Source organism: Anopheles ziemanni, chromosome 3 (genome assembly GCF_943734765.1).
Source record: "Anopheles ziemanni chromosome 3, idAnoZiCoDA_A2_x.2, whole genome shotgun sequence".
Lineage (NCBI taxonomy): Eukaryota > Metazoa > Arthropoda > Insecta > Diptera > Culicidae > Anopheles > Anopheles ziemanni.
In genome coordinates this window covers 15,362,323-15,382,889 of record NC_080706.1, presented here as the reverse complement: position 1 = coordinate 15,382,889, position 20,567 = coordinate 15,362,323, and the positions used below count along the sequence as shown (strand labels likewise).

The 20,567-nt window shown below is 43.9% G+C and overlaps 7 protein-coding genes across 7 annotated transcripts; 4 read left to right on the top strand and 3 right to left on the bottom strand.

Moving 5' to 3' along the window:
* Positions 1 to 379: 379 nt before the first annotated feature.
* LOC131287346 (V-type proton ATPase subunit e 2-like) lies at positions 380 to 1,036 on the top strand. The gene is made up of 3 exons (XM_058316388.1): positions 380 to 604; positions 669 to 716; positions 799 to 1,036. Exons 1-3 carry the CDS (start codon positions 507 to 509, stop codon positions 938 to 940), a joined length of 288 nt encoding a protein of 95 aa, XP_058172371.1. The 5' UTR covers positions 380 to 506; the 3' UTR covers positions 941 to 1,036.
* Positions 1,037 to 1,526: 490 nt separating this feature from the next.
* Positions 1,527 to 3,147, top strand: LOC131286442 (probable proline--tRNA ligase, mitochondrial). The gene is made up of 3 exons (XM_058315389.1): positions 1,527 to 1,640; positions 1,697 to 1,966; positions 2,042 to 3,147. Exons 1-3 carry the CDS (start codon positions 1,548 to 1,550, stop codon positions 3,059 to 3,061), a joined length of 1,383 nt encoding a protein of 460 aa, XP_058171372.1. The 5' UTR covers positions 1,527 to 1,547; the 3' UTR covers positions 3,062 to 3,147.
* On the bottom strand, positions 3,047 to 3,987 carry LOC131286443 (protein ARV1). The gene is made up of 3 exons (XM_058315390.1): positions 3,841 to 3,987; positions 3,657 to 3,776; positions 3,047 to 3,591 (listed from the first exon to the last, which is right to left on the bottom strand). The coding sequence occupies exons 1-3, from the start codon at positions 3,985 to 3,987 to the stop codon at positions 3,073 to 3,075; spliced, it is 786 nt and encodes a 261-aa protein (XP_058171373.1). The 3' UTR covers positions 3,047 to 3,072.
* A 60-nt stretch (positions 3,988 to 4,047) lies between these two features.
* On the top strand, positions 4,048 to 5,506 carry LOC131286281 (leucine-rich repeat protein 1). The gene has a single exon (XM_058315213.1). It carries the CDS (start codon positions 4,215 to 4,217, stop codon positions 5,493 to 5,495), a length of 1,281 nt encoding a protein of 426 aa, XP_058171196.1. The 5' UTR covers positions 4,048 to 4,214; the 3' UTR covers positions 5,496 to 5,506.
* Positions 5,507 to 5,887: 381 nt separating this feature from the next.
* Positions 5,888 to 7,432, bottom strand: LOC131289880 (large ribosomal subunit protein uL10). Its single transcript, XM_058319219.1, has 3 exons — positions 7,412 to 7,432; positions 7,078 to 7,172; positions 5,888 to 6,796 (listed from the first exon to the last, which is right to left on the bottom strand). Exons 2-3 carry the CDS (start codon positions 7,129 to 7,131, stop codon positions 5,903 to 5,905), a joined length of 948 nt encoding a protein of 315 aa, XP_058175202.1. The 5' UTR covers positions 7,132 to 7,172; positions 7,412 to 7,432; the 3' UTR covers positions 5,888 to 5,902.
* Positions 7,433 to 8,434: 1,002 nt separating this feature from the next.
* Positions 8,435 to 11,042, bottom strand: LOC131289878 (uncharacterized). Its single transcript, XM_058319216.1, has 3 exons — positions 10,989 to 11,042; positions 10,156 to 10,913; positions 8,435 to 10,090 (listed from the first exon to the last, which is right to left on the bottom strand). The coding sequence occupies exons 1-3, from the start codon at positions 11,002 to 11,004 to the stop codon at positions 9,209 to 9,211; spliced, it is 1,656 nt and encodes a 551-aa protein (XP_058175199.1). The 5' UTR covers positions 11,005 to 11,042; the 3' UTR covers positions 8,435 to 9,208.
* A 355-nt stretch (positions 11,043 to 11,397) lies between these two features.
* Positions 11,398 to 16,155, top strand: LOC131284195 (protein RRP5 homolog). The gene is made up of 5 exons (XM_058313049.1): positions 11,398 to 11,551; positions 11,627 to 13,881; positions 13,968 to 14,599; positions 14,684 to 15,652; positions 15,733 to 16,155. Exons 1-5 carry the CDS (start codon positions 11,465 to 11,467, stop codon positions 16,077 to 16,079), a joined length of 4,290 nt encoding a protein of 1,429 aa, XP_058169032.1. The 5' UTR covers positions 11,398 to 11,464; the 3' UTR covers positions 16,080 to 16,155.
* Positions 16,156 to 20,567: the final 4,412 nt, after the last annotated feature.

The window sequence follows — 20,567 nt, the reverse complement described above, 5'->3', positions numbered from 1 at the left end:
ATAATAGCCATATGTCCACCCGCCGGCCACGGGAGGGATAATTCCTTCCGTTGTCAGGACACAAGAACTCGTGGTCCGCTTGATTGACTCAAACAGAACGAGATGTGCGGCAGCTAGGATTTTTCTGACCTGAGCTCCAGCTCGGCGTGACCACGCGGTCGTGCCGTAACCTTACTTTTCCGCTAACCCTTTCAGGAACTGCACTGCTAACCTCCGCTCTGATTCACTGCCGAACTGAAACTGATCAACAATGCCCATCTGGCATAATTTGACTGTTCTCTCTACCAGAGAGGCACGTTTTTGACAGCCACAGCGAAATAAACACCCCGCACCACATGACGTCACTGCTTCCCTTCCGACGACAAGAAAAACAAAGCTGTCATGTGATATTTTCTCATCGCTCACTCGACTTGGTACGAGCAACGAAAATCGATCGGTCCCATCGGGTCAGCAAAAGCGCGATTTAAAGGTAAAAATCGACCAGATCCAACCAGCAGAAGTCTACAATGGGTGCATCCGCGCTACCGATCATCATATTCTCCGCCATTTTCGGTGTGATTGGCATTGTGCTGCCTATCGTCGCTCCGAAGGGCCCGAACCGTGGGTAAGTCCTCACTCAAGGTGGAATCCCGTGACCAATATTATTGATAATCATTCTTTCCACACAGAATTGTGCAGTGTGTCCTGATACTAACAGCGGCTACCTGCTGGTTGTTGTAAGTAGGAGTAGGAGTAGTGGATCTTTAAAAGCTACTCGTCAATTATTGTTAATGGGCCTTTTCCTATCTTTCCCAACAGCTGGCTGTGCTGCTATATGGCACAGATGAATCCGCTGATTGGCCCGAAACTGCACCAAAACACGATCTTGATCATGGCCCGCGAATGGGGAAACGCCTTGCCGGATATGGATGGGTACACCCCAGAGGAGCATTCGACATAAATCATTCGCGGAAAGTGTTTCACTTACATAAACCCGCAGAACACATTCCCATCTACATCGCAGCGAGTTTGTTCTTACAATGCCACCAACTATCCCGGCAGTACTGCTCATAATTTCAACCAGAAAACCCACACTATTGGATGCCATCAACACTAGACCAGCCCCTCAGATGCATTGAATGTTCTGTTCTGAAGGTCATGCGGTTCCAGCGTGATACAGTATTTGTATTTCCATTTGGGGCACTAAATCCCTTTCGTCGATCGAAAATCGCTGTTGGTTGCGTTTTGTTTTTCTGCTGTTATTGTTTACCCAAGATGTGTTATTTTACAAAATAAAATAGCCAACACACCAACAGTGTAATTGATGCTTGTTGATGTAAATTGTAGAAATGCACCAATGAAAGAAATATCGACCATAAGGTGGGTGGTTTAATTATCAACATGAATAATATGATTTGAAGTCTTCCTTTCCCCGAAGATCTTTTGCTGAAGAATATTTTTCTTCCACAAAATTTAATCCATCCTTCACAAGCGACATAACAAGACTGTTTTTGTTTACATTGTGTATTTTCTATGGTGCGCACTGTGTTTACGCGAGTGCTAACACGATGCACAGGTTATCCAAGATTTTCCAGCCTGCGTTGATTATACCGAAAAATGCAACAGTTAAAAATCAAGATATCACTTCCAAGAGTCAAAAGGTATACTGTTCTATCTATTGTACAAACCGCAAACTATAACAATCGCTTTATTTCAGCTGATGCTGGAACAAGGTCTGATCCGACAGGCCGGCAATGGTACATTTCACGTACTGCCTCTGCTGCAACGGGCTGTCGAAAAAGCAGTCAACCTTATTGATGTTCACATGCACTCGATTGGCGCTCAAAAGCTAACGCTTCCCTTGTTAACATCTGCAGAACTTTGGAAGAAAAGTGGTCGTTTAGGAGATGCACACAGCTCCAACAGCCCACCGACGGAACTTCTACAAACCACCGACCGGCACGGAAAGATGCACATCTTAGGCCCGGTATGTAGATTCTGGTAGAAAATGAAAGATTTCGTCACAGCTATAGAGTTATATGTTTGTTTTTATTGGTTGCAGACTCACGAAGAATCAATTACAGCTCTCTTGGCGGCAATCGCTCCGGTCAGCTACCGTCAGTTTCCAATTAGGTTGTATCAAATTTCAACCAAATTTCGGGATGAAATGAAACCAAGATTTGGGCTGATGCGAGCCAAAGAGTTTCTTATGAAGGATCTGTATACGTTTGACGTAGATCGAATCAAATGCCGGCAAACATATGAGGAAGTAAATGAAGCATACGATCGGTTGTTTTCCAAAATAGGCGTTCCATTTGTTAAGGTTTCCGGTGACTGTGGCACCATGGGAGGCTCGTTGTCTCATGAATACCACTTTCCCAGTGAAGTTGGCGAAGACCAGTTGGTGCAATGTGTGCGCTGTGGGGTTCGTTCAAATTCGGAACTGTTTGAAAATCTAAGCCAACAGTGCAAAACTTGCAACGGAAAGTCGGAAGACTTTGAACGCCAAGCTGGGATCGAAGTGGCACATGCATTCATCCTGGAAGACCGTTACACGAAAGCTCTCGGGGCAACTTGCCTACATCCGAATGGTAAACCTGCGCCACTGCAAATGGGGTGCTACGGAATTGGAGTCACACGCCTGATTGCGGCTGGTATAGAGGTTCTATCGGGTGAGAAGGAAATACGATGGCCTCTTCCGCTAGTACCCTACCGTGTGTGTATAATAACGCCAAAGGCTGGTAGCAAAGAAGAACTTGCAGCCGCTCCCTGGGTTCATCGTATGTATAACAGCCTGCAAACAGTGAAAGGTTGTGAAGGAGACATTATTGTCGACGACCGCGATCAGCTCACGATCGGAAAGCGGCTGCTGGATGCACGAAAACTTGGTTACCCTCTCATAGTGATAGTTGGTTCAAAGGCAACCACGATAGGAGAAGAGGCTTTCGAGGTCCACAACCTCATCGACGGAACAGAGCGAACCCTTTCATTTGCGGATAGTTTGGCCTCAATTAGCGCGGTTTTATCGGATCCAGAAAAAGATCATGGGTACTTAAAAATGAAAGTAGAAACGCAAATATAATACACCATTTATTAGACAAACTCCTGTAAAAGCCCACTGACCCTCGTTAGGAAATATGCTTTTACAATAAACGCTAGAAGGACAATTAAACAGGAACGCGATCGCGAACAGTCACTTATAACCGAATGTATCTGTACGATCGATATCACAAAGTACACGAGGACGAGCACGATGTGAACGGCCATACTAGTTTCGGTGGAATTCTCTCTCCAGATTATGATCGGTATGAATAGAAACTTCCCTATGCTGGCCAGAATGACGCCGTGTAGCAGCATGTAAGGGTAGCTGGTGCCATTACCAGACACTAAAGGAACACCACGATGCAACAATCGAGTAAAAAGGTAAATGAATCCAAACAGCAAAGCGAATCCGGTTAGAAAGTGTACCGTCGAGAGGTAGAATCCTTTTTCGGAAAGAAACGGATCATTTACATGCGACCGATAGCTAATGCTTGTGATACCACGGAATGAGTCAGTCCAGAAGCAATAAGCTTCCAACAGAATGAGAATACATCCTATTTTCCATAGGTTCTGGAAAAAAATAATGCGTATCTTGTATGCCACCGTTCTTGTAATGCCCACTCGGTTTAACGTACCTTGCAATTGGAATTGTACAAAATGTGTCGATATGCAGGCTTTGAAAGCAGTATCAAATCAATCAGTATGATAAGAACCTCAAATTCGATGTACTTATCTGCCGGTTGGTTGCATTTTTCCTACAAAAAGAAAATCAACAAATATTTCCACACATTCTGAGCAACTTTTCATTTCCATACGTACACAGTCTATAATTTTCAGTACTGTTGAGCTGATCCTCCGATACAATCCAGACACGGGCCGGCCACAGTTTATGCAGACGTACTTTTGTTCCCCTGGTTGATGTCTCAACAATTCAAAGTATCCCTGTAGCGGTAAAGTTAGCTTCATTTTGGCCAGTTTCCAAAAACCCTTGAATTTGTTCGTAGTAAACTAAATCAAACGCTGGAATTTCTGTGTTGCGTTGTTTACGATAAAAATGACTGCCTGACGTAGGTTTTGAAGTTTGGAAAAATGACTGAACCAGCTGTGGACAATTTGGCGCAAATCGTGTTTGACATGAATTTCCTAGCCATTCACTCTAGCATAAAAGCAGTTTTAGTGATTTGAGTTTTACGATGAAACTAGTCTGTGAAACATGTACCATCAATCGTTACGTCCCCGGTGGAAAACGAGTGTTCCTCAAAACGATACTGGCGATCGGCAAGGGGTCGGAGAAAAAGTCAGACGAGACCAAGATCATGCTCATTACGACGGCCAACAAAACCGGCACCAAATACGGGGCAGTCAAGAACATTGCGAAAATATTCACCCGGTGTCTCGACGAAGGCAAGGCCACCATTTCATTTATAGTACCCGAGCACGATGTGCAGATTAAAAGTGATAAAATTCAACTAACGGCGTTCTTGAAGGTGCTTAAACTGGTGCTAACCGGAGGGCGGCCTAGTGAGTCGGGGGCGTCAACAAAAAGCACCTCGGAACCACCAGCGCTACGATTACCGTGTCTGACGATCAACAATAAAAAGACGTCGTTTCTGAATTCTAAAAATGTCCTGTCCACGAAGTGCGTGATCCGTAATCGTAAGGACTACCCGCTGAAGGGGTTTTCCCGACTGTTGGTGTCCCTGCAAATCTCTGATGTTCAACTGTCCCGCTTCGATAGTCAAATTTTGTTACTACAAAAGCTACAATCACTCAACTTGTCTAACAACTGTATCAAAACGCTTCCGAAGAGCCTTGGCCAGCTGCGATTGGTTGAGCTAGATGTATCGAGCAATAATCTATCCGATGATGGCTGGGAATGGTTGTTGGAGTCAAATATTCAATCATCACTCCAGAGTCTCAATATATCTCACAATGGATTATCCTACCTGCCGATAAACGTCGTGTACGCCCAATCGTTGGTTACACTAACGGCCGAAAACAATTCGATTCGAAAGCTTCCCTTTGCGATATGGAAACTGTACCGGCTACGTGTGATATCACTGGCGAAGAACCACATCAATGGGATCCCGGAAACCATGCGGCGGATGAGACTGGAGAAGTTGGATCTTTCGGACAACCAGCTTTTTGAAAATGAAGCAACGGTGCCGGATCTCCGGTTGGCCGATGAACAAGCAACGCAACACTTGCAGCCGTCCTCGTTGTTCCAGCTGGCAGCTCGTGTAGTCATCAGCAAGAAGCTGCCATACGCATACCCAGCATGTGTTCCGTTCACCGTGCTGGAAACCCTGCACCGAACGCCGCTTTGTGGTTGCGGTAAACCGTGCTTCGCGTCGAAGGTCTATGAACGCGCCAAGGTGATAGTCTTGAACTGCATCCAGACGATTCTCAACATGAACCAACGAGCATTTGCGGATTGTGTTTTTTGTAGCCAGAAATGTTTACGTAAAGTTTAGTTTAATAAATTATTTGTGTCGTTCTCTTTAATTAAACTAGTTTTTTGTCCTTCTGAAATTCTTTCATTTTACACTAGAGTTGCACTTGAAAGCATTTTTTTAGTCCCACTACTGATCCTAGCGAATCAACAGTGGCTTTTGTGCCATTTTATTTACTTCTCATCTGAACAGGGTTTCAAGAAAAATACGTATTTTGGTACGTACATCATTCGCCGTATGTCACCATAGGGCCGTCCCCAGCCTTGGCGAGTATATACGGCAGCGAGCAGGTCCGTGCCAAATTAGATATAGCTCAGAAACCACGATGAAAAACAACCATTACTCCCCCAATGACCAATACTGGCAAAGATGTTGATGGTGCCCGGCGTTGTGTCATATGGGGTTTTTGGAGAGCGGATCGGACGAAATTAATCGAACAGACCGAAGCCCATATCATCATCCTCGGATTCGGACTCTTCCTTCTTCTCCTCGACCTTGGCAGCTGGGGCGGCCGAAGCAGCAGCAGGAGCGGCAGCAGCGCTAACAGCGGCAAACTTGCTCGGATCCTTGATGAACTCCTTGACCGTTTCAGCTTCCTTGAACTCAACCTCGGTAACGGCAGCGATGGCCAGGAGGTTGCGGAAACCGTTGGCAATGCTGTGCGGGACCGAAGCAAGCGTCGGATATCCGATCTGGAGCGACACCGCGGCCAGATTGGCGACTCCAGCCTGGAACTTGGCGCGCAAATCCTCCGGCTTGATGTCAAGGATGTCCGGCGAGAAGATCGAACCGGAATCGTACACCTGCTGGATCTGCAGGCCGTACGAGAACGGCGAAATGTTCAGCATGTTCAGAAGCGTAGCTTCCGAAGCGCCGACCTTATCTCCAGGCTTCAGGATGGGCACATCGTTGATGATTTCAATCGTTCCCTTGGAAATCTTGGTCGGGATCGACAGTGCCTGGAAGAAGGAGGTCTTCTCCGGACCGAGACCAGTGTTCTGGGCCGGAATGACGACGTGCAGCGGAGCGATAGCACCGGCACGAGCTGGAGCACGCACCTTGCTCTCGGTCAGCTTGTCACGGACCTCGGCCAGATCACCCTTGGTGAACACGAAGCCAACGTTGCCCTTGATGTGGTTGAGCAACTTTTCCAGGTTCTGGTTGTTCTCCAGATGTCCACGGATGGCCTTGCGCATCATGGTATTCTTACCCATCAGCACAACGGCCGAGCCGCGGAGCGACATACGAATTGTTTGCATCTGCCGGGAACCAACATTGTCGGCACCGACGATGAAACATTTCGGGTATTCGTCGAGCAGTTGCTATAAGGGAGAGAAAAAGCAAATAACCACAGAATTAATACGGCAGCCAAGATTGAGGTTATGTTGACAGATCCTTGCGTTGTAAAATCAGCAAATGGCTCAGACGTGAATGTTGAAGCATTTATCGTGCAGCCATCATTTCCTGGGTTCAGCTTTATTCAAGCAAGGAAACCGACCGCACGCATATTACGAGGATTAATCATCATTTTAGTGCCAATTTGCCGAACACATTTTACACACGATCAACAACGCATCATCATCACAAGTGAATTTGTACTTACCACGACTTTAACGAAATAACCGGCTTTCCAGGATTCTTTGTTCTCCCTACCCATCGTAGTGTGATAATAGGGACTTCGAAACCGAAATTTAAGAACTGAAAATGATAAAAAAATGTACTTTCGTGAGTACTCCGGTCATACATCGGACACCATCTTGTTTCCACCACGTGGAAGCTTGCAACAGAAATGACTACGTTTTAGGCCCGTATCACATACATTTCTTTCATCTTACTTCACTACAGCATAATTGTAGGGCTTTTGAAGGCAACATAAGTGTTACGGGTAGCTAAAATTCTTCATTTCAACCGGAAAAATGTGTTGAAATTTCGCTTACCAAAGAGGAGCTATGTGGACTCAACTGCGTTCACGGACGTAATGAACGAGTTGACAGATTTTTTGTGGCTTTCAGCACTGAGCCCCGGTGGAAATACTTTGTCACTCCCGGTGAAATAGAAAAGTCTTTTCCTAGGAACAGCTGTCATTATTTAAAATTTTATTTAAAATGTAGTTTTAAATCAACTGTTTAAAACCATCTTCAGAATGGTATGACCTAAGCGCAATACATAGTATGTACCACAGTTGCAAGAATTAATAAGCATTGATATTTTATTCAATTTCAAAATTTGCCTTTGCAGGGTATCTAACAACACTACACTTGGCATGGCCATTTTTCAAAACGAGTTACCTTTGCACCCGCAGTAATTTTTAAATGCTTTCAATCCTATAAGGTCGCTGCTAATTTTAGCAAAAGCGTCTTAACGAAATGGAAATTGTCTTTTTGATTGATATAAATGTGCTTAACGCTGACAGTGAACCGACGATAAGACCGTTTAAACAGGATTTAGTTAATGCTAAGCTACTCTTGGCAATCTTTGCGTTACGCAAACAACTTGAACAACAATTTAGTTTATCGATTTGGTTAGCTTTGTTATTTTTCATAACAAGCAACACTGCCTATGCAACGTTCTAATTTTAATTAACAGTTTCGTGTACTGTAGGACATTCTTTTCTTGTTACATGCAGACTTAAGCTATGCCTACCTTTAAGTCTGTAACTTTGAATTCCCGCATTCTTTCTATAATCTATTTCGATAAATCGTAGTTGGTTTTGTCTTCCATCGACTACGACAGCAGAGAGCTCATCATTCTGAGATCAATGTGAGCCAATTATGTTGCTTTTTGCTTCCGTTTAGAGATGATTATACATTTCACTTTTTACTACCATTCTCACCTCGATCTTAAAGGAGCATAAGCGTTTAACTGTTTAAAAAATAAAGCTTTGATTTTCCAAAGAACCCTGTACACGTGGAGTGCGTTGGTACTGTATATTGTGCTTTTTTTTAAATTTTATTTTCGGGAAATATGATAGTTTTTAGATTCTCAACAAACGTCTATCGTATGCCATAGATGGTCCTGTAGAGGATCCAACCGCTGGCAAATCTCGAACCGATGTAACCTTCTATGATCCAAAGGATTGTCTTATTATCTGGAGTTGGACTTACTCAGTTGGTTGATTAGTATTTGGAAGGTGGCTTATGTGTTGTAAAGTTAAATGATAAATGGTTTTGAATATGTTCCCGTTGGTCGTAAGGTCTGAAAGTAAGGTAAAAAGTTGCCTGTATAAAAATGTGTTCAAATCCATCTTTCCGTGGTTTGTTGTTTTTCTTCAACGCTACCGCTCTAGGAATGCGATTTAAATGACTAAGAACACAAAAATTACATTGTTCGCCCTATATGACTCACAGTTTAGCTGTAGTTTGCGTTGTTATGCTTCACAACCATTCGGTGCTACCTTCTTCATAGGATGAAAGCTGTATTTGACGGTTATCTACTAGAAACTCCCGTAACTTGAGAAGCTCGAAATTTGGTATTTCCTTTTCAAGAAACGATTCCCAACCGTTTGGTCACAACATAATTAGGTAGATATATGTATGAGTACGTATAAGCACCGACAGAATTGTTGTATATATATCTTCGAAAATTTAAAGCTTTCATGTGCATCCTTGATTATCCATGTCCAGGGTTTTCGTTCTCGGATACCTTCCTGACCAGTTTTCGTTTGTTGACTGTAGATTACCATTTAAATTTACGCTGCATGCTTTTTAACTGATCAGAATCAGTATTCCTACCTGCTAGTCTAGTGTATACTTAAGAACCTTATTCAAAACCTCTATTGTAATAAACAACGATCGCACGTCTTTCGGGTCGCGACGGCAGATGAACTTTCCGACGATTGATTGTCCCTCGCTCACCGGGACCGGTTCCTCTAGGTAGAAAATGGTTTGCTTCCAGTGCGTTGGTCGTGTGTACGGTGAGGTGGAAAATTCAATGTGCTCCGGCAGCTCGAAGAATGTGTCAAAGTAACCAACCAGCGCCGTAAGATTCGAATCCCTTTTGACGCTCAGTGAAAACTCGTAGCTGAAGTTTGGACAATCAACATCCACCTCCATGAGGTCGAAGTTGGCAATGATGTTCGCATTGGTAATGACGTGCTCTGGCTTGCACTCCTCTACCGTTGCTTCCCGGAGAACTTCTTTCTTCATGCACGACATATCAAACCCGTACACGTTCTTCCAGAATCCAATAAATTCGTTGTGTCGCTCGAGATCGCCGTACCCGGCGATGCTAATGTTGCAGCGATTTGGTAGAATTAATCCACCTTCTCTAAGATACTGTTTTCGTGCATAGATTACGCTATCCATCATGCCTTCGAACAGCAAAAAGTAACCCATCCATTCCGACACGATGATGTCTACCTTTTCAACGGGTAGTTCCGTGTCTTCGAGGCGTCCCTTAACGAATCGGATGTTGTCGATGTCATTGCTGCGTACGATATCCATAGCCTGGTAGATGATATCGGACTGATCGACCGATATGACCTCTTTCGCTCCCGCCTTCGATGCAAACATCGACAGAATGGCTGTACCACAGCCTAAATCCAGGACAACCTTGTCCTTGATTATGTCAGCATTGCGAAGAATCGCGTCGCGATAGCTCGAAGTGCGCACTTCATCCTAAAAATGGAAGGAAAATCGTGTAAACACTTACGAATTCCCCAGTTCCCGTAGTTTCTACTCACGCTTAGCATATCATGATGGATGCCAAAGTGAGAATATGTGTTGAAGTATCCCTGGTCGTCATCTACCGACACGCTGCTCACGCAATGCTCGAGCTTCTTTTTAATCTGCTGTAACTTTTGGTCACCTCCAACACCTTTGACTTTTTCCTTCGATGGCGTTGGCTCTTCCATTATGTTCCGAAAACTTTGCTTCATTTTTTCCATACTGCTGGCAGCGTGCTGGAGGAGATTTTCCTTTTCCCGCAGTTGAGCGGTCAGGTCATTGATAATTCCTTGCAGTTTGCGATACTGGTCGGTTGTAAGCGTCATCGTTTCCCCAATGTCGGCACCGTTCTCTTTTTCCCCCAACGATCCATTCCCGCCATTGCTGCCTCCGTTGTTGAGCATTATCTCGTCCAGCTCATCCAAATCAAACATCAACCATGTTTCGTTCTCGACGGGCTTCAGGTAGCGATCGTCCGCCCACGGAAGGCTGCTGCCGGCGTGGACAATCTTAAACTGCTCCGCACCTGGTTTCTCCCTCCTGATATAGTTGATCATCTTGATGTAAGAGTATTCGTCTAAATGATACCGTCGGCGTACTCCGGCGAGATCAAAGTCATGCTGCTGTTTTGCGTGCCGTATTGCAACGGTCATAGTGGGTGAGATGCTGTCGCAAAATAGACATTTCACCGGCTCGTTTTGCTCTTCGGCGACTTCCCATTCGTCGTCTTCCCCATTCGAGTCAACGGTATCCATCTCGCAAAGTGGGGGACAATCTTATGAAAGATAAAACAAAGCAACTTTAATCACCCGCTACAAACCCAGACATACCCGGTGGGATAGCTACATACCATCTTCGTCACTCATGGCCCGTCTATGAATGCTGCGGACAGGAAGGGGGAAGCGTTAGAACTACTGGCAAGCAATGGTACACCAAAATCACTTTGTTTGATTCAGCTGAGCAGTTGCAACCTGTACTCTGTTCGATTAAACTATCTGGCTGATAGATTTGGAAAAGTTGTAAAATTTTAAAAAAGGTACACAGGAGACAATGCAGATAACAGAGTGAAAAGATAAAATTGATTGAAGACACGACTGTGGTCACAGACGGCACGAAACAGTGTGAAACCACCGCAGTGCGCACGTGCTTTTTGTTGTTGTTTCTGCTGGACCTACTTTGACAGCTGTTGAGGGACTGGCAACACTGGACGGGCTCTCGTTTGACGTTTATCAAAACCATGCGGTTTTCCTGTGGTTTCGGCAATTATTTTCGTTCGTGTACTTGTTGGTGAAAGATTGAAGAAATTATATTACAAATAAACACAACATGTTTGTTGAGCCTGCTTTTCCACGTGGAAGAAATGTAGAAACCGAGGAGGACGATGGGCCATTGCGAAAACGTGAAAGGCATAACGTAAGTAGAGGGGTTGCTAGCCGTACAAGCATCGGTATCCCTTAAAAGTGTTGTGTTCCGCTTTTTGGTTTGCAGAATTATGGTGTTTGGACACAAGATGACGAAAAGGAAAGACAACCTCGTCCTAGAGAACGCAGACGAGCGATATTTAATGAGAAAGAAGAAGAAGAAGAAGAAATAGAGCAGTCACTTCGGGCGGACAATCTTTCCTACAGAACGTTACAGGAAGGCATGCTGGTGCTGGCGTGTGTGAGCCGAGTTTTAAAGACCTCGCTGGAAATTACAATGCCCGGCCGATTGCATGGTGAAGTGCCAATTTCGGCCGTATCCGTTGTGTATTCGGAGCAATTGAAAAATATGGAACAGCGCAAAGGAACAACGCGTAACTGTAAGCCACTGAGCGATTTTTACAGTAAAGGAGACCTGCTGTACGTGAAAGTAATGAGCAAATGTAAGGGCAAAGCTATATGCTCCCTGAACCCAACCGACTTGCACAGTGAGTTCGTCGCAAGTCAGGTCGTCCCCGGAATAGTCTTGGCAGCTACAATCACCGCAGAAGAAGATCATGGTTATTCAATGGAAACGGGCATTCGCAACGTGCGTGCCTTTCTACCGCAAGGTAACCTGAATGGCAATTCAACCGCAATCGGGAAAAACCTTTTCTGTTCGGTACAAAAAGTTACTCAGCGTAGCGAGCAAGGAGCGTTGCTAATTCTGCGAGCGTTCAAAGAATCCGAACGTCGTACGTTGGATGTTGGGATGGTTAATATTGATCAGCTCGTACCGGGCTGTACTATTCCGTTCACCGTGGGGCCGCCCGTACGCAATGGGCTTCGTGGAACGCTGTTTGACGATACAGTATCAGCGTTTGTGAACCAGAACATGTTCAAAACGCCAATCTGCAAACCGGAAGACTACACCTTGTTCAAGCAAATGAATGTGACCTTGCTGTACGTGTTTCCCGTGACGAAGCAAGTATTCGTGTCAATGGTGCAGTATACGGGCAATAAGATACCGGACGGCAAAACTATGCCACAGGGATCCATTATTGAAAAAGCGTACGTCGTGAGCGTTACGAAATACGGCGTATGGTTTCGCTTCCTCAACTGTCGTCGAGCCTTTCTGTCGAAGAGCATCATTGTGAAAGGTCTTGCGCCCGGCTGTAACTACGAAGATACCGTTGTTTCAGGCAAGTACCATGAGGGATCGGTTCACACGCTTTACGTCATTCGCTATGATGTGCTCGATCGATCGTACATTGTGTGCGACAAAATGGAGAATGCTAGCGAGGAGACGAAATCCTCAAACGATATCAATGCCGGGCAGAAGTATATTGGCAAGATAATAAAAATGGAAAATGGTAGACTGCACGTGAACGTGGGTGATGTAGAAGGTTTCATCCCCAAACAATACCTAGACCCCAAAACAGTCGTCAAGGAAGGAGCAACCATACGCTTGATGGCCGTTACTAGTTCAACTTTTACCAATCATGTAAAGCTCACGAGAAAAGATGCAAAAATTCTTCGCTTCTGGTCTCAGATTCAGCCTGCCGCTGATAAACCTCTAGCGTTCGACGGTCTGGTGGTAGAAGAGCTGCCGGATCATTTCGTCGTGGCGTTTTTCAACGACGTGCGAGGAATAATGTACAAATCACAACAAAAATATGAAGCTAAACAGAATGAAGAGAAACTACGCCAACTTTGTTGCGGATCCATCGAACGATTCACCGTACACCAGTACGATAAAACCAGCAAAACGCTGATATTATCTTTGCCAGATAACATGAAATGGATTGAAATGGTGACTGTCACCGTTACAGCCATTCATCCGACTAAGGTAGAAGTTGTGAACACAACGAACAAGCAGAAGGGCATAATACCGCTGGAATTATTGTCTGTTTTCCACGAGCACGCACTGCCGTACTTGAATCTACTCAAAGAAGGTCAAGAGTTGAACACGGTTAAGCTATGTAAAGGAATATACAGTGTTCGTGACGTCCGTTACTTCCAGTACAAACCATTCCTGGCTGAACAGGTGAAGAAGGGGGATATTCTGCGCGCATCCTGCTATACGGAGAATAGCGAACTCTACATGAATTTACTGTTAATCGATTATGAACATCGATTTAAAATTGGTCTACCAGAGGACATCAAACGGAACGTCCCCAATGGGTCTATTATGATGGTAGGAATAAAAGAAATTCAACATGAATCGTGGGGCAGCAGATTTGTGCACTCTTACCGTTTGAACGACGTCTGCAAACTGGGGATAGAAAGTGTTTTGTTGTACATGACAGACTATTTGGAGGAATGGATCGGTTTGGTCGAAAGGTAAGTGGCAAAGATTAATTTTGACTCCATTGGAGCCGGGTAGTAATAACCATTTCTTTTTTTTTTGTCTTAATTACGATCCCTAGGTTCAAGCAGGAGGGCATGTCGTTTGCAAAATTTAATATCGCCCAAATAGTAGACTGTACGGTGGAGGAGGTGAGCGAGGAACGCGAAATGATCGTTCGAGTACACGACCCATCAAACTTGGAATGCACCGCCAAAGGTATTGCAATGAAAGCTAGAATGCCAATGCAAGAAGCTCCCATTCGATACAACGTCGGAGATAGAGTGCCCGGTCGTGTGTTGTGGATTGATGTGCAACAAAAGCTTCTGCACGTTTGCATCGATCCACCGATACTTCAACGAATCGGAACTGAAAATCAATGGAACTTTTCTGATCAGCCGATACAATATCGAAGTGTCGATGTGCTATTCCAAAACGATTACATAAAAGTGTGCTGCACCAACGGTCCCCAAGATAAGTTCCCACCGTTGCTGGTTCCAAATCGATGTCACTACAATGATATGCGAAAGCAGCAACCGCCGTCCGATAAAATCTCGGTGCACGTGGCGAAACAGTTTGGTCCGTTTCTTGTTGGTTTGGAAAAAAAAGATTTATTGTTATTCAATTCCTTCGCCAAACAACCACTGAAAATTAACATCCAAACCGGAAATAAGAAACCCGTTTTGAAGGATGATGAAGCAGAGGAGAGCGGTGGTAAAAAGTTAGCCCAAAGTGATGCTAAATCGAAAACAAAACCTATAAAAAAGAAAAAATCTGTTAATGCAAAAAAACAACTACCTTCGCTGGACAAACAGAACAAAAAAGGGAAAACAAATGGCAAGAAAACATTAAATCAAATGGCATCCCTTGAAAAGAACGAGAAAAAAGTCAACACGCTTGTAAAGTTGAATAAGAAAAAGAAGAAGCAGAAGAAATCGCCATCATTTCCAACTATTGATCAACTCGATGGGTGTGACTCCGATTTGTTTGCGATTGAACAGTTGGATGGTGCCGCAACGGACATTCAAACGGAGGGGAAGGCTGCCACAAAACGGAAAGCATCTTCTAACCGCAGGGACGGTAAAAGACTCCCCGGTACAACAAACTTCTGGGACAGTACGCCTGTTTACAAGCAACCACAATCTGATTCCAGCGAAGACGAAAACAGTGACGATGAGCAGAAGGTCGTTTCCAAAAAGCGGCTAACCGCAAAGGAACGCTTCGAGATCATAAAACTAGAGGAGGAACGCCTGCGAAAGATTGAGGAAGAGCTAGCGAATCCTTCTACCGATCCGCACACGCCCGATCAGTTCGAGCGGTTGGTACTGGCGCAGCCCAACAACAGCATGCTGTGGATTCGCTACATGGCATTCCACATGGAGTCAGCCGAGCTGGACAAAGCGCGGGCGGTAGCGCGGAAGGCACTGAAGACAATAAACTTCCGCGAGGAAGCGGAACTACTGAACGTGTGGATGGCGCTACTCAATCTGGAGATACGCTACGAGACGGTAGACAGCTTCAAGGAGGTCCTGCAGGAGGCGATTCAATACAACGATGCGTTCAAGGTGTATTCGCGGGTGTTGGACATTCTGATCGACTGTAACAAGCACACGGAAGTGCGGGAGCTGCTGGAACTGCTGCAGAAAAAGTTCCGCAAGCAGAACGACATGTGGTACCTAGCGGCGGATGCGTGGTACCGCATTGGACAGATTGGCAAAGCAAAACCGTTGCTTAGTCAAGCGCTCAAGTCGCTGCCGAACAGGGATCGTAAGTAGTATTCATCGTACCCCTTATTTTTCGCCAGCCGATGCGGGAGTTCCTCTAACTTGTTTCCTGCTCGTTCGCAGATATTCCTTTGATAGTTAAGTTTGCCTTCCTCCACAATCGCCACGGGAACCGCGACGAAGCGCATCTGCTGTTCGAGCAGATCCTCACCTCGTACCCGAAGCGTACGGACATCTGGTCACAGTACGTGGACATGCTGGTGAAAGACGAGCTGGTGGAGAATGCGCGCCAAATACTGGAGCGCGCCGTCGTGCAGCGTCTGCCGATGAAAAACATGAAGACACTCTACACAAAGTACGTTAACTTTGAGGAGAAACACGGTAATCGCGACAGCGTGCGACGGGTAAAGCAGATGGCCACAGACTACGTTCAAGGGCAACTGAACCATGCGGGCATCGTAAGCAAGTAATGCTTAATCGCCAATTCGATGCAAGGAAAGAGAGAGAGAGTTTTGATATGTTTATGTGAATAATAAAACAAAACATCATATACAAACATCGGCAAAACTTTTTTTCAAAAATGTTATAACATTTTATATTTTTATTCTTTAACAACGGATATCGTATGCAACTGCAGAAATAAAAGTTGTATAAAATGCTATGCCATAATGTTCGTTTGGTTTGGGAATGTAACGGGTTTTGTCACAAGCGCGTAATGCGCGAAGAACAGCAAGGAAAGAAAAAAATACCGTATGACGGTCGTGGATATTCGCGTTAATTTGCATAGACCGAAAATGATGCGATGCGGTGAACAATCCACCGACGTGACTGTATATTTATAGAAAACGCCGAGAGTGTGTTCTTAAGCAAATGTAACGATGGACGTCATTGCGTAGTAAATAGCAGAAAGAAAGTTTCCACAAAATGCTGCCAACCAGACACGCTGGAGCACGTGGGGTTGGAATCAAATGTTAAAATTTAAAAATAATTTGGCGTTTATTATTAATAACGAAAATATTCTGCACGAGCAGACATTTGTGTTTGTTTAAAATTTATTTACAATCAAGAGTTTTCCTAAACACTGATGAGATGAACAGTGTGCCACGACGCGAGATATCTTCGTGGTTTTCTCTCCGCGCAATTTTATGATAGTCCGATTTGCGAACTCGCTCCCTCATGCATTATTTTCTTACTCTCTCTGACTGTTACGCCGTGCTTGGCAAAGGCAAGTTGTTCTATCGAGAATCGGGCAGTCGATACCGACAGTTTGCAACTCGCGGTCACGGTATACTAGTACTGCTTTAACGGGAAGCCACGCGTTTTCCGCCAACTCCTCATCCGCTGGATGATGGCCGATAGTGTGTACTATGCTAAAACCTTCAACTAACCAACGGGTCTAACGACCGTATCGTGAAGACGTGCGTTCGCTTCGATACGGTAATGTGAGTGAATAGTTACACCCGGGCATCCGGTTTGAGAGGCGTGACGCATCCGGAAAACTGAAAGGATTTTTTTTTGTTTCAAAAGGATGTAAAGAAAATCTGGTTTGCGAAGTTACAGTAGAATTACAAAACGGTTTGTAGTAGTTGTTTACTACCGGTGTGTTACATTTCCAACGAAAAGTTAAAGTGAATCAAGGACCTTAAGCATATATACGGCCAAAAGAAATACATTATGAAACCCGTATTTGCCGTGTTGAGGACTGATATACCAGAAAACAATGGAAACACATAGTAAAACATTTCTAAACTAATTCATTGCACCGACCCATAAATGCTTATGGAGGGTTTTATAATGAAAGTTTTGCGAAATTTCCCACAAAGTTAATTTCTTATGTAATGACACCGAGGGTAGTGGTATAACCGGACAGAAACATTTCCTTTGGCCGTAATGAAGTGAGCCCTATGGAACAGAGTGGGACATCCCCAGCACGTCCCAGCAGGGTGGTGAGACTATCGATTTTGCACTAGTCCTTGTCGGGCTTGAGTGTGTACGATGAAAGCGCAGCTGTAAACCAAAGGACAACACGGTTAGGCAAAACGCAGGACGACAAAAAGTAACCGTGGGGAGGAGTTTTGTTGTTTGGCAGGATATTTGCTGGTATGGGGGAAAGTATGCTGCCGGTAATGATGAAGCCACAAGGTGTGTAGCGAAGGACCTATGAGTCCTATGTTGTCCCTAGGGACGTGCACTAATATCACAAGAACCCTTTCGAATGGACTGTATGCAAATGAGAAGATTCGACCTCTGATGGTTACCATAGAAAAGATATCACCACACTTGTGTTATGCACATGTGGTTGCGCTTGACTTCGGGCCAAAAAGGGAAGGCGTAGCAAACCGGTCCATCATCAGCTGAGCTGTTTCGGTCGGCATTCAACAAATAGTCAGTATAAGAACTACGTGTTAACAAAAAGCAAACGTAAAACGAAAAACTAAAAAGCAACCTAACATCGATGCCATGTACGGGCGCTTACACCGATCAGTGGGGGTAGTTTCGATTCGGGTTGGATATTTCCTTTTTCCTCTATTTTGAACGCAGCAATGTAGAAGCTTAAAAAATCTTGGGTCTGATGCACAGCTTGTGGTTTTCAGGAAGAAGGTAGTTCAATGAAAAAGAATAGAATAGATTTGAATAAATTAAACATTTTTGGGTGGGAGCTAAAAATGCCTGCGCGTTGGACCATATCAACTTCATTAATTTGATTTCTAACTCATCTTCTTTTTGCCACTAGTATAGAATTTGTTGGTCTGACTTGCGATAAAAAAATCTATTTATAAATTAATAATGATTTGAGTTGTATGTCTGAATTTCATAAAACGCTTCAAAGCGGTTAGAAAATTGTGTAACTCAACTGTTCGAAACTCCAGCTGGACTTGCTCTTCTGAGTTTGAGAGTTTTCGAATCTCAAATGCAAGTGCTACACTTTAACAAACATATGCTATCCGACCATGCCTTTAACTTCGCATGACCGTTCTTCCGCTTCGTCTCTCTTACTCCTAGTAAGAATGTTTTTATGGGATTCTTACTATTTAAGACTTCCGACCGAGTGTGCCCGTCTCGATGCTTGTGCAACATAGAAGTATTTCGAATGAACAACTTTGTAGTATTCCTTACGAGTCGACTTGAGTGGTCTGATTTTTAATTATCTGTTGCAGATACATTCTAGTCTTATAGCTTTTGCTGTAAATTGAACACAATCGCTAATTGATTATAGGCGCCTTTGAAAAATACTTTTTATCATGTTATCACATTGTTCCTTAAATGTGATTGTACGTGCATTTGTTCAATTTTAAAACAATTCCATCTCTTTCATTAAAAACAAGAATAAACATGCCAGGGCTATAAACCTAGAACATGCATGCCTAGAACTTCATTACTTCAAGAATAAGTCTCATCTACCTTCTTGGTCGTCTGGAGCTATGGATAAACATATAACCGATAAGAAAAAGAAAATTTTAAAACGTGCCTTATCAAAAAACTAACACTGTTCGCCTGGAAAATTTCGTTACTGTACAAACTATGACTATGTTAAAGTATCGATAAAAAAAACTGGTCCGACGATCGTTTGCCAATGTACCGAATGACATAGCGATCAACACGTCATAGTTTCACAGAATTTTACCGCTTATCTAAAAGTGATCTCAATTGGAAGCAATCAATGTGTAGATGCTAATCAATTAAGATACGCCTGCTTCGGTAAACATTGACATTTACTGTTACTGCTCGTCTAACCAAAAATGTCCCGCGAAGAAGAGGAGGACTCTCTCTTGGTCATCCGTGTGTAATGGAAAGATAAGATTTTTTTGCCGGCTAATTGCCGAAGTATCTTTTTTCTAAACTTCAAAGCTAGTTGCCCCTGTGTGTGTTGGGGGCCTATGCTTTTTGAAGGGAAAATGATCGCGTTGAACTTTCGGATATGGCAGTGAGTAAGAACAGAAACAACCATTCGGTATTCACTGTTCCCATCAACCCCAATATGTTGGTAACTGCTTCGCAAACTGGTAACAATAGTCATACAAATTTCTCATAATACAGATCAACATTACCGGCAAAAAAGAGGAACCGAGTCAATTTTCATCTTCAAGCCGTAATGCTGCGTTTCCTACTCGTGATGTACGTTGCAAGGCCCACCGGTTGTAATACACGTGATCGCTAATAGTTTTGAGTACGCAGCTCACGGCTACGAATGGATAAACTCGGTCACGGATGAGTGGCACGATTACGTTAGCATGGAACCGTGGCGCCTGGGAGGAAACAGCATCTCTTACACTATCTATGCTTAGTAGAAGATTGTTGGGCGGTTATCTCAATGTCATTGGCCAATTAAATGTTGGTATATTGTATAAGAACCATTTATAATGCTAGGTGGGAAATTCCAAAATATAATTGTTCGTTCAATTGTCAGACACTGGGCCACGTGTTTAAAAAAATTGGCGACTCTACGAAAAAACTCTTTTTTTAACTCGAGCGAAGCAACATCTCTGCTCTGCTTGTTAATGATAATGCTCACTAACACTCTACATTCTGATAGCATGATAGAGTTGCAATTGCATACGATGGAAGCTAATGTGCCGAGAGCAAAATTACTCTGATAAAACGAACGATTGCTTGACTCGACTCGTCTAGCTTTCAGTATAGAACTGTGTTGATCATGCGTATTACCGGCTTTAAAAATAGTATACGGCTAAAAAGGTTAAGTGAGGCATAAAAACTATTACGTTTGTTTATACTAGTCACGTAGACGAGTGACCCGGAAGGTCAAAGTCTCTATACTCAACCGTATAGTGGTGTTACCTTATACCTTAGGAAGCTGCATGGTTTCACTGTTTTCCACGGCTATTTTATCCTAGTACCCGGCCTACTGTGGTACAAAACGAGTGGTTAAAACTTATTCAATTAGCAATGCAATCCTGTAACTAAGATAGCCATTTTCTGTCCTAAAACTCTAGGTATGC